Raw genomic sequence first — 12,960 nt, forward strand, 5'->3', positions numbered from 1 at the left:
TTCAAGCTAACAGTCCCCCAAAAGAGAAGACACACTTTCCCCCTCTGCTTTTAAACTGATGACAAGAATCAAGAAAATTAGGATGTCAATACAACTTTCTTTACCCCATACTCAAGTAAGTGTAAGATACTAAAGAATTCTTTTCTACTTTCATTGCTTAACATGAGAATTGATCGTCTTTCTTTTAAAACACACAAATTAAATAATATTTTACATAATTTAATTAGAAAAAATAGCCATTTTGAGTCAAGAAATCATCTGAATCACATAACACCTGTTGCTTTTTATGTTATCTAACCTTTATTATTGCTGAGAGCTACCATTTTTGGTTGGTTTATCAAGGTTTCTATCAGCAGTGGTTGCATTTCTGCCATTATCATCTCTTCATCAGAGGAGAGTTCTGAATCCTGTTAAAGGAAAAAAAAAACTGAATGCTGTGCATTTTAAATAAGTACTTAAAGGTTAAGTAAGTGCCATCTAAACTGTCATCCACTAAATAATAAAAGAGAAAAAGAGTAATGAGCAACATAACATAACAGCTGTGTAGTGCGTTTGTAGTGCAAGTCAACTGAACTTAGTAACTTTTGCCACAGAATTATCTTTAGGAAGCAGCATATACTGGCTTGATTGTCAGTGATGAACGCCATGGGAATGATAGTCAAACTGGTGGTAACTTCGGCTGCAAGAACCTACTCAGAGCAAGGAGATGCAACTTCTGTTTCACCGCTGGAGAGAACCTCCAGTTCAGCTTATATCAGAAGAAAACAACACCTATCATTTTACATCATCATTTAATGACATAGTAATAGATATTAACATGATGTGACAAATAGTAACAGATAAGGAAGTATTTATGCTATTGCATTACAACTTTTTTTTGTCCCACTATCAGTGGAAAAGGGGTTGCAATTTATTCCTTTTCTCTCTGCAGTTACTTTCCACGTGTTGTAAAGCTGTTCTTGTGCATCTCCTCCCCTGCCTCTTGCCCCAAGGACTTCACATATTTAGACTAAAGGACACCAATACTTTCAGTTTTCCTTACAAGTTCTCTAGACCTTTGATAACTAATACTTGTTATTGCTCTCTTTGGACTCTTTATGTAATTGCTCTCCACCTTCATTGAATTTCAGTGCTCAAAACTGCACACCCTGCTCTATCTGAGGTCTTAAATGTACTAAGGAATTACCAGTTTACTCCTGTTAAAACACATCAATCATGTTTGCTTCTCTTCTCCCAGTGTTGACTCCCATTACATTATCACTGAACCAGCAAACACCCCAAACTGATGAGCTGGGTATTGATTCTGCAGAAAAGAGCTCAAACTGAAACAATAACAGCTACAGAGTAGCATTATCAAGATTATTTTAGGAATGGCAATATGCTGCGAGAAAAGATTGAATGAGCTTGGCTTGTCTAGTGTAGCAAAAAAAAAAAGAAAAATAAAGTGTTTGGGTTTATATCTTGAAATTTATATTGGAGGGTGAATTTCAAAAGGAAGAGAAATTATTTAACTTCAAGAACAACCGTGACAGAGGAGTAAAGTGATGTTGAATAGATTTAAGATAGAAATCACTAGTTCCTGAACATAAGATGGAACTCAGTGCACTTATGAAAGAGATTAACTGACGAAGCTGCCTGCAAAAGCAGCCATGCAATAGATTTGGTATCCTACTGCCAGACTTATACTCCTATCATCTTTAAAAAAGCAGTTGTTTTCAGTAATATTTTGAAGAAAAAAAAAGAAAAAAGAAAAAAAAAACTTCCTTACCCAAAGTGAAATTTTCTTTCTAACAAGCATACTTCTTACAAATGCTACAAAATCCATGTCACAGATTGCAGAATAAGTCTGTCAATGTTCACTTTTTCTTACAAGTTTCATAAAATTTAATGTGTAGAACCTACTGGAGCACCACCTAACTACCTGGCCAGTTCTTTAGACTGGAGTAGAGGAGGACAAACCTGACTGAGAAGTAGCAAACACGGTATGATAGTCTCCATAAAAAAAAAAAAAAAAAAAAAAAAAAGATTAAAAACAAAACAAACAAAAAAAAACAACAATCTATTTCTCCACAACCAGAACAGATACCTGGGTTCACCTGTAACAGAGTTGCCAGCAGGTTATTATGTGGAAGTAAGGAATTCAGTATTCCTGACTGACTATGTACTACTGCCTCGCTAACTAGCATACAGCCAGATTCAAAGAATTGCTGCCACTGTAGTTAGACAACTAATATGATTTTCTGAAATTACGTTTTTAAACCAAAGAAAAATGTTAAAAACCAGTATTTTCTGAAAGCATGTAGAAGCAGGAACGTGCTAGTGGGGAAAGAGTCAGCAACAGCCACAACCACTTGTTACAAAGCTTCTTCAACACATAATATACACGTGCTCCACTGCTTACACAACACAGGCAAAATAATCTGTGTGTGAAATTGTCCTGGTTTCAGCTAGGATAAAGTTAATTTTCCTCCTAGTAGCTCGTAGGGTGCTATGTTTTGGATTTAGGATGAGAAGACTGTTTATAACACACTGATGTTTTAATTGTTGCAGAGCAGTGCTTACATTAAGCCAAGGACTTTTCAGCAAGAAACCCGTAAGAAGAATGATTTCAAATGGGGCCCCGAGCAACGACAAGCCTTTGAACAAATTAAGCAGGAAACAGTTCATGCAGTAGCCCTTGGGCCAGTCCAAACAGGACCAGGGGTAAAGAATGGGCTCTACACCGCAGCTGGGGACAATGGTCCCACCTGCAGTCTCTGGCAGAAAGAGCCTGGAAAACTCGAGTTCAACCCCTCGGGTTCTGGAATAGGGGATACAGAACATCTGAGGCCCACTACAGTCCAACCAAAAAAGAGATATTGGCAGCATATGAAGGAGTTTGATCTGCTTCAGAAGTGGTTGGTACTGAAGCGCAGCTCCTCCTAGCACCCCGACTGCCGGTACTAGGTTGGATGTTCAAAGGAAGGGTTGTTGGATGTTCTACACATCATGCAACTGATTCTACATGGAGCAAGTGGGTTGCAGTGATTACTCAGCGGGCTCGAATACAAAACCCCAGTCGCCCAGGAATCTTGGAAGTGATTATGGAATGGCCAGAATCACAGAATCACAGAATTTCTAGGTTGGAAGAGACCTCAAGATCATCAAGTCCAACCTCTGACCTAACACTAACAGTCCTCCACTAAACCATTTCCCTAAGCTCTACATCTAAACGTCTTTTGAAGACTTCCAGGGATGGTGACTCCACCACTTCCCTGGGCAGCCTGTTCCAGTGCCTAACAACCCTTTCGGTAAAGAAGTTCTTCCTAACATCCAACCTAAAACTCCCCTGGCGCAACTTAAGCCCATTCCCCCTCGTCCTGTCAAGAGGCACGTGGGAGAACAGACCAACCCCCACCTCGCTACAGCCTCCTTTGAGGTATCTGTAGAGAGCAATAAGGTTGCCCCTGAGCCTCCTTTTCTCCAGGATGAACAAGCCCAGCTCCCTCAGCCGCTCCTCGTAGGACTTGTTCTCCAGGCCCCTCACCAGCTTCGTCGCCCTTCTCTGGACCCGCTCAAGCACCTCGATGTCCTTCTTTAGCGAGGGGCCCAAAACTGAACACAGTACTCGAAGTGCGGCCTCACCAGAGCCGAGTACAGGGGAACGATCACCTCCCTAGCCCTGCTGGCCACACTGTTTCTTATGCAAGCCAGGATGCCGTTGGCCTTCTTGGCCACCTGAGCACACTGCTGGCTCATATTCAGCCGTCTGTCAACCAATATTCCCAGGTCCTTCTCCGCCAGGCAGCTCTCCAACCACTCATCTCCCAGCCTGTAGCTCTGCTTGGGGTTATTGCACCCCAGGTGGAGGACCCGGCACTTGGCCTTGTTGAACTTCATGCAGTTGACCTCAGCCCATAAGTGGAGCCTATCCAGATCCTTCTGCAGAGCCTTCCTACCCTCAAGCAGATCGACACACGCACCTAACTTGGTGTCATCTGCAAACTTACTGAGGGTGCACTCAATGCCCTCATCCAGATCATCGATGAAGATATTAAAGAGGACCGGCCCCAGCACCGAGCCCTGGGGAACGCCACTAGAGACCAGCCTCCAACTGGACTTGACTCCATTTACCACGACTCTTTGGGCCCGGCTATCCAGCCAGTTTCTAACCCAACGAAGCATGTGCCAGTCCAAGCCAAGAGTAGACAGTTTCTTCAGGAGAATGCTGTGGGAAACGGTGTCAAAAGCCTTGCTGAAGTCAAGGTAGACCACATCCACAGCCATTCCTTAATCTACCCAGCACGTCACTTTGTCATAGAAGGAGATCAGGTTCATCAAGCAGGACCTGCCTTTCATAAACCCATGCTGACTGGGCCTGATCGCCTGCTTGCCCTGCAAGTGCCGCGTGATGACTCTCAAGAGGATCTGCTCCATGAGCTCCATGGTAAGCGGCTTGGCCAGCTCCTCTGCCAGTTCTCTCAGTACCCTTGGGTGGATCCCATCCGGCCCCATTGACTTGTGCACATCCAAGTGCCGTACCAGGTCACCAACCATTTCTTCATGAATAGAAGACAAATGCTTTGGTATATCATCAAAGGAGGAGGTGGCCTGTGCTGAAGAAGCCCCACTGTACAACAAGCTACCAGAAAATAAGAAGAAATATGCCCTGTTCACTGATGGGTCCTGTCGTATTGTGGGGAAGCATCGGAGATGGAAGGCTGCTGTATGGAGTCCTACACGATGGGTTGCAGAAGCTGCTGAGGGAGAAGGTGAATCGAGTCAGTTTGCAGAAGTGAAACCTATCCATATGGCTTTAGATATTTCTGAATGAGAGAAGTGGCCAGTTCTCTATCTCTACACTGATTCATGGATGGTAGCAAATGCCCTGTGGGGATGGTTACAGCAATGGAAGCAAAACAACTGGCAGCGCAGGAGCAAACCCATCTGGGCTGCTGCACTGTGGCAAGATATTGCTGCTCGGGTGGAGAACCTGGCTGTAAAGGTACGCCACGTAGATGCTCATGTGCCCAAGAATCGGGCTACTGAAGAACATCAAAACAACCAGCAGGTGGATCAGGCTGCTAGGATTGAAGTAGCTCATGTGGACCTGGATTGGTAGCATAAAGGTGAATTATTTATAGCCCGATGGGCCCATGACACCTCAGGCCATCAAGGTAGAGATGCAACATACAGATGGGCTCGTGATCGAGGGGTGGACCTGACCATGGACACTGTAGCACAGGTTATTCATGACTGTGAAACATGTACTGCAATCAAGCAAGCCAAACCGTCAAAGCCTCTTTGGTATGGAGGACAATGACTGAAATATAAATACGGAGAGGCCTGGCAGATTGATTACATCACACTCCCTCAAACCTGCAACGGCAAGCGCCATGTACTTACAATGGTGGAAACAACCACCGGATGGCTGGAAACATATCCTGTGCCCCATGCCACTGCCCGGAACACTATCCTGGGCCTTGAAAAGCAAGTCCTATGGCAACATGGCACCCCAGAAAGAATAGAGTCAGACAATGGGACTCATTTCCGAAACAACCTTATAGACACTTGGGCCAAAGAACATGGATGTGATACACCCAAGTGGGTGTATCACATCCCCTATCATGCACCAGCCTCCGGGAAAGTTGAACGATACAATGGACTGCTAAAGACTACACTGAAGTCAGTGGGTTCTGGGACATTCAAACATTGGGATACACATTTGGCAGAGGCCACCTGTTTGGTCAACACTAGGGGATCTGCCAACCGAGCTGGAACTGCCCAATCAAACCTGTTACGTAATGTGCATCACTTGTTTTGTACTCATTATCATTAGTAGTACTATTATCACTATTATTTTTTTTTTTCTTTCCAAATAAATTGTCTCTATCTCAACCCTCAGGCTTCATTTTCCTGATTCCCTCCCCCATCCCAGAAAGGGAGGGGGGAGGGTGAGCGAACGGCTGTGTGGTGCTTAGCTGCCAGCTTGTTTAAACCCAACAGAAGCTATGAAAAAAAAAATCAGAGGTTGAATTCAGAGTCTGAAACACATTCTAAAATAATAATAATAAAAAAACAATATATGGTGTTTGTCAAAGAGGTGTACAAAGAGTTCAGAAGGTAAAAGTCCCCGAGTCTTCATAGAATCATAGAATATCCCAAGTTGAAAGGGACCCATAAGGATCATCAGGTCCAACTCCTGGCACCGCACAGGTCTGCCCAAAAGTTTAGGCCATGTGACTAAGTGCAATCGCTTTTTAAATTCAGACTGGATTGGTGCAGTGACTACATCCCTGGGGAGCCTGTTCCAGTGTGCAACCACACTCTCGGTGAAGAACATCTTCCTGATGTCCAGCCTAAACTTCCCCTGCCTCAGCTTAACACCATTCCCACGGGTCCTATCACGGGTGTTTACAGAGAATAGGTCAGCTGCCTCTCCACTCCCCCTCGCGAGGAAGTTGTAGACTGCGATGAGGTCCCCCCTCAGCCTCCTCTTCTCCAGGCTGAACAGGCCCAGTGCCCTCAGCCGCTCCTCATACGTCTTCCCCTCTAGGCCCTTCACCATTTTCGTTGCCCTCCTCTGGACACTCTCCAACAGTTTAACGTTCTTCTTGTACTGTGGTGCCAAGAACTGGACACAGTACTTGAGGTGAGGCCGGACCAGCGCAGAGTAGAGCGGGACAATCACCTCCCTCGATCGACTAGCGATGCTGTGCTTGATGCATCCCAGGATATGGTTGGCCTTCCTGGCTGCCAGGGCACAGTGCTGGCTCATATTCAACTTGCAGTTGACCACAACCCCCAGATCCCTCTCTGCGGGGCTGCTCTCCAACGTCTCATCACCCAGTTTGTATGTATAGCCAGGGTTTCACCATCCCAGGTGCAGGACCTGGCACTTGCCTCTGTTAAATTTCATGTGATTGGTGATCACCCAGCTCTCCAATCTGTCTAGTTCTCTCTTCAAGGCCTTTCTACCCTCAACAGAGTCCACAACTCCTCCAAGTTTGGTGTCGTTGGCAAATTTGCTCAGAACACCTTCTAGTCCTACATCCAAATCATTTATAAAGACATTGAAGAGGACTGGCCATAAAATAGAGCCTTGAGGGACCCCACTAGTGACTGTCTGCCAGCCAGATGTGGCCCCATTTACCACAACCCTTAGAGCCCTGCCTGTCAGGCAATTGCTCACCCATCGTATGATGCTTTTGTCGAGTTGTATGCTGGACATTTTGTCCAGTAGGATCCTATGGGAAACCATGTCAAAAGCCTTGCTCAAGTCCAAAAAGATCACATCATTTCGTTTCCCTTGATCGACTAGACGGGTGATCTTATCATAAAAGGAAATCAAATTTGTTTGGCAGGACCAATGTGACCTCATGACCTCATGAACCCATGTTGGCTGGGACCAATGACTGCATTGTCCCCCAGGTGCACCTCAATAAGTTCAAGAACCATCTTCTCCATGATTTTACCAGGCACTGACGTGAGACTGACAAGCCTGTAATTGCTAGGGTCTTCTTTCTTACCCTTCTTGAAAATTGGCACAACATTTGCCAGCTTCCAGTCTACTGGGACCTCTCCAGATTTCCAAGATCGTTGAAAAATAATTGAGAGAGGTCCCGCGATGACATCAGCCAGCTCTTTGAGCACCCTGGGATGGATCCCATCCAGCCCCCTGGACTTGTATGGATCCAGGCGGAGCAGCAAATCCCGCACACGTTCAGGGTCGGTTGGGAGTTTGTCATTCCCACCGTCATGGTCCTCCAGCTCAGGGCACCCAGGGTGCCGAAGCCCATCATCAGTGTTGAAGACAGAGGTGAAGAAGGCATTAAACGTCTCTGCTTTGCTGATGTCATTGTCTGTGAGGAGACCTTCCCTGTCAAGTATCAGACCTATGTTTTCTTTGGTTCTCCTTTTTCTGTTAACATATCTAAAAAAAAACTTTTTTATTGTCTATCACAGACAATAAAGCGAAAGACACCTTGCGGAGCCGACCGAAGGACCTCACTGGCACACAGTCCCTCTGATTCTAGCGCACCATCCCTTAGCTCATCACCGGCGTGCCTGGTTTTATCCCCTTCCCCCTTTGACTCTAGTTTAAAGCCCTATCTATCAGCCCTGCCAACTCCTGAGACAAAATCCTTACCCCTCTCTGAGAGAGGCGCATCCCATCTTGTGCCAGCAGGCCTAGTGTCACGTAGACCTTCCCATGATCAAAAAACCCGATGTTTTGTTGGTTGCACCAGTCCCGAAGCCACGTGTTAATGTGGTGAGCCCGCTTGTCAGCATCGATCCCCCCTACTGAAGGGACAGAGGCAAACACAACCTGTGCCCCTGATTCTTTAAGTAGTCTGCCCAAAGCCCTAAAGTCCCTTTTGATTGATCTCGGACTTCTCGTTGCTACCTCGTCATTACCAGCCTGAAAGACCAGTAGCAGGTAGTAGTCGGTGGGCCGTACCAGGCGCTTGACTTTCTTAGCTAAGTGTCTCTCACCTGAGCCCCGGGGAGACAATAGACTTCCCTGTCAGTTGGGTCCGGTTGGCATATCGGGTCCTCTGTCCCTTTCAAAAGGGAGTCCCCCATGACAATAATCCTTCTGTCTTTCTTGACAGATGATGTAGCAATGCAGGGGGGTAGGTTGCCTTGCCTTAGGCACCCTCTCCAAATGGGATGGGCCTTTGTCTACTTCATTTATCCCTGGAAGTCTTCAAAAGACGTTTAGATGTAGAGCTTAGGGAAATGGTTTAGTGGGGACTGTTAGCATTAGGTCAGAGGTTGGACTCGATGATCTTGAGGTCTCTTCCAACCTAGAAAATTCTGTGATTCTGTGATTGTTCTGACTATGGTGTTCTAGAGCCTCATACCTGTTATATAAGGGTAGATGGGAAGGTGAGGTGGGCAGGGACAGGGCTCGCCTACCACCCCGAACAGGAACCTGCCTCCATTTCCCCCCGTGGCCTATGCCCCCTCTTACTGCCTGGTGGGATGAGGGGACTTTTGTCTTCTGTGCAGCAGGAGGCACCTGTGCTGTGGCAGGCTCCTGAGTCTGTCTCAGAGAGGACAGAGTACACCTCCACCAGTCAATTTCCCTCTCTGACTCCCTGATGCTCCTGAGCCTGCTCACCTCCTCCCGAAGTTCCGCTGTTTGAGCAGCTCTTCAACCTGGGCACACCTTCCACAAGCATACCCCTCGCTGCTGCTATCGGATACGGACAGAAGACTCGGGCACACCCTGCAGCCCAAGGCCTGGATGGCAATGTGTTTCCCTGAGCCCTCTGTCTGAGTAGCCACATCAGTGACGGCGGCTGGAGAGGCCGCAAGAGATGCGGAGGCCATGTTTTTCTGCCTGGTTGATACCATGGCCAGGTTTCTTGCAAACAGGCTATCAGTACCGAAGGGAGAGACCGCTGCAAGAGAGCGGCAAGGGGCCCTCCCTGCTCACCCTGCCTGCACTAACTGCCGCTCCACTCCCTTCTGACGCACCAGGCCCTGTTTGCCCACTCTGTTCGCCGCGCTCCTGGTCGCTCGTGCTCCCTAGGGGCTGCTTTTGAATGGCCAGGGATGGGGCGCTGCTGGCTCTGCCTACGCCTCATCAGCCTCCCTCGCGAGGGCTGCTGGGTCCTGGGTCTCAATCCCCTGCTACGCTGCAGAACGCGTCTGCTCCGGAGCTGATCGCCTCGGCAAGTGGCTGCGAAATGGTGGAGGTGCCCTATTTAAATGGCCCGCCACTGACGCTGCTGGCTCTGCCTATGCCTTGTCAGCCTCCCTTGTGATGGCTGCCGGGTCCTGGCAGCAACCTCGGCTGCTTCAAGTGGCCTCGATGCCAAAAAAAAAGCCCTGCCTGTCTCGATCACCTGCTCTGCTGCAGAACGCGTCTGCCCCGGAGCCAATCGCCTTGGCAAGAAAGACATTGAGGCCCTGGAGCATGTCCAGAGAAGGGCTACAAAGCTGGTGAAGGGCCTGGAACACAAGTCCTATGAGGAGCCGCTGAGGGAACTGGGGTTGTTTAGTCTGGAGAAGAGGAGGCTCAGGGGAGACCTTATTGCTCTCTACAATGACCTGGAAGGAAGTTGTGAGGAGCTGGGGGTTGGCCTCATTTAGTAAGGGAAGAAGCTCCTCCTAGGAGGTGCAATCACAAAAACAGGAGGAAAAGGAGACAGAAATCATAAAGGAGTCAGAAAACATCTGATCCCTGTCCCTGAGTGAATTGCAAGATATATAAAAGGATTTCAACCATTACCAAGGTGATCAAATTCTCAGCTGGCTGCTTGGATGCTGGGACACTGGGGCCGGTAGCCAGGAATTAGAAGGCAAGGAAGCTAAGCAGCTGGGATCCCTCTTTAAAGAAAGGGTCACTGACAGAGAAACTGGGAGAGAGGCACAGGTTCTCAGTCTCCCGAGGCGACTCCTGTCAGGTGTGAAGGAAAGGTATCCCTTCAAGGAAGATACTGTATATCAACTAGGCAAGTGGACCACCATGGAGAAAGATCTCCAGCACCTGAGGTAATTAGTTGTGCTGGACATGGTTTATAGCGACTGGGACAATGACCAGACAGTCCAAGATTCTGATGAAGTCCAGTGCATGCTATCCATGTGGCGGAAGTTTGTACAGAGCACAGCATTATCACATGCCAGCACGGTGGCAGCGATGAATTGGAGAGATGGGATGGGACCAACAGTGTATCTAATGTATCTAGTCAACTTGGGCAATACGAAGGAAATCTCTCTGTATGGGCCTGCATCTTGACTGTGGAGATATTGTCCCAACAGGTCCATCACCTTGAAGAACATATATCTTCCTCCTCACCCAGATGGACCAGTATCTCAGCTTCTAAGAGTCAGCATTTTCCTGCTTGAGGGAGAGAGTACCATAGACACACAGTATGTAGTACCCTGGGGTTTATCTGCACGACCACAGGGAGAACATGAGGAAGTGGGATGGTGAACCTACCTCGACCCTAGTAGCTCAAGTACGTGAACTGCAAGGAAATACAGCAGCCAAAAGGGTGTCCCCCAGGAAAATTACTGTTCCAGTTTCTGTTGGACAGTCCCCCAGAGAGAGTAAAAGGGCTGATGATATTCTTGACCCTGATGGAAGGACTTCTGATTGGCATTTGCAAGAATTAAGTGACAAGATACTCCAACCAAGACTAAAGGAGGCCTGCCTCTGGCCAGGCAGAGGAAAGGGACAACAGGATTTACTGGACTGGGTGGATCCGAAGGCCTGGCACATTGGACCCGCAGGAGTACAACGCTCTAGTGGACACCAGCGTGCAGTGTACCCTAATGACATCAGGCTACCAAGGGGCAGAACCCATCTGTACCTCTGGAGTGACAGGGGGATCCTAACAGCTAACTTTATTGGAAGCTGAACTGAGCCTAACTAGGAATAAGGGGCAAAAGCAGACCAATTGTGACTGCCCGAAGGCTCTGTGCATCCTTGGCATAGACTACTTCAGGAGAAGGTACCTCAAGGACCCAAAAGGGTACTGGTATGCTTTTCACATAGCCATCTTCAGTACAGAAAAGATAAAGCAAGCTGTCTACCCTGCCTGGCTTCTCAGAAGACCCCTCTGTTGTAGGATTGCTGAAGGTTGAAGAACAGCAGGTGCCAATTGCTAACACAATGGTGCACCAGCAGCAATACCACACCAACTGAGACTCCCTGATTCCCATCCATAAGCTAATTCGTCAACTGGAGAGCCAAGGAGTGATCAGCAAGACTCACTCACCCTTCAGTAGTCCCATATGGCCAGTGCGAAAGTCTAATGGCGAGTGGAGGCTAACGGTGGACTATCGAGGCCTGAACGAAGTCACGCCACCGCTGAGTGCTGCAGTGCCGGACATGCTAGAACTTCAGTATGAACAGTATGTCAAAGGCAGCTAAGTGGTACACGGCAATCAATATCACTAATGTATTTTTCTCTATCCATTTGGTGGCAGCAGCAGTGTGCAGGCCACAGTTTGCTTTTACTTGGAGGGGTGTCCAGTACACCTGGAAACAACTGCCCCAGGGGATATCAATTGTACCATACCACTTGGCTACCTTTGAGTCTAGTTCATATTGAAGTTCTAGCATGTCCAACACCACAGCACTCAGCGGTGGCATGACTTCATTCAGGCCACGATAGTCCACTGCGAGGGGCTGCAGGCATGGCCTCTGTGAGAAGAATCCAGAAGTTGCCCCATGTTAGATAAGGGCCAGTTCCAGCCAGCTCCAAAAGGGACCTGCCACTGACTAGAGCCAAGCCAATAAGCAATGTTGTTTGAGCCTCTGTGAAAGCATATTTAAGAAAGGGAAAAAACTGCTGTGCAACAGCAGTTGGGAGAGTGAGGAGTGAGAAACAATCCTGAAGACACCAAGGTCAGTGAAGAGTGAAGAAGGAGGGGGAAGAGGCGCTCCAGGTGCCGGAGCAGAAGTTCCCCTGTGGCGGGGGGGAACAGTATTTGCAGCAGCAAAGGACTCAGGAGTGCAGGTAGTTTTTTTTGTTGCTGTTTTTTGTTGTTGTTGTTGTTGTTTTTTTTGTTTGTTTGTTTGTTTGTTTTTGTTTTTGTTTTTTGTTGTTGTTGTTGTTGTTTTGTTTTTGTTTTTTTATCAGCCCTGCTGGTCAAAGGGAGGGGATTGAAAGGGCCAGCTGAATCTGGCAAATCAACAGATGATTACAGGACTGGTGCCACAGACAGGGTTTCAGCTACTGGTCTGCTGGGGGCTGATGGAGTCCACCTGTCAGAGAAGGTGAAGGTGAACCTTCTCTGAAGGTGAAGAGGGCTAAACTAAAGTTCCTGGGGAAGGGGAACCTCAGTCCATCCCACTCCTCCCAGTTTGACTCCAGTGTCAGTGACAGCTGTCCAGAGCCTGGAGAAGGGTCATGGGTCAGCAGGAGAGCAGCTCAAAGGAAGTCCAGCCACTCCAGCCAGTAAGTCAGCCTCATCAGGGGCCCAACTTAAATGCCTCTATGCTAACAAACATAGCATGGG

General features: G+C 47.7%; 1 protein-coding gene across 1 annotated transcript in view; it reads right to left on the minus strand.

Annotated features, from left to right (window-relative positions):
* Positions 1 to 240: 240 nt before the first annotated feature.
* The window catches only part of LOC311220810 (uncharacterized protein), a gene marked incomplete at its 3' end in the record, with an annotated part of 115,685 nt that continues 102,965 nt past the window's right edge, over positions 241 to 12,960 (minus strand). The window contains exon 12 of the mRNA XM_084304419.1: positions 241 to 407. Coding sequence (XP_084160545.1) covers positions 294 to 407 — 114 coding nt within the window. The remainder of the gene's footprint in view (positions 408 to 12,960) is intronic.

Source organism: Netta rufina, assembly GCF_964035555.1.
Source record: "Netta rufina genome assembly, chromosome: W".
Taxonomy (NCBI): Eukaryota; Metazoa; Chordata; class Aves; order Anseriformes; family Anatidae; genus Netta; species Netta rufina.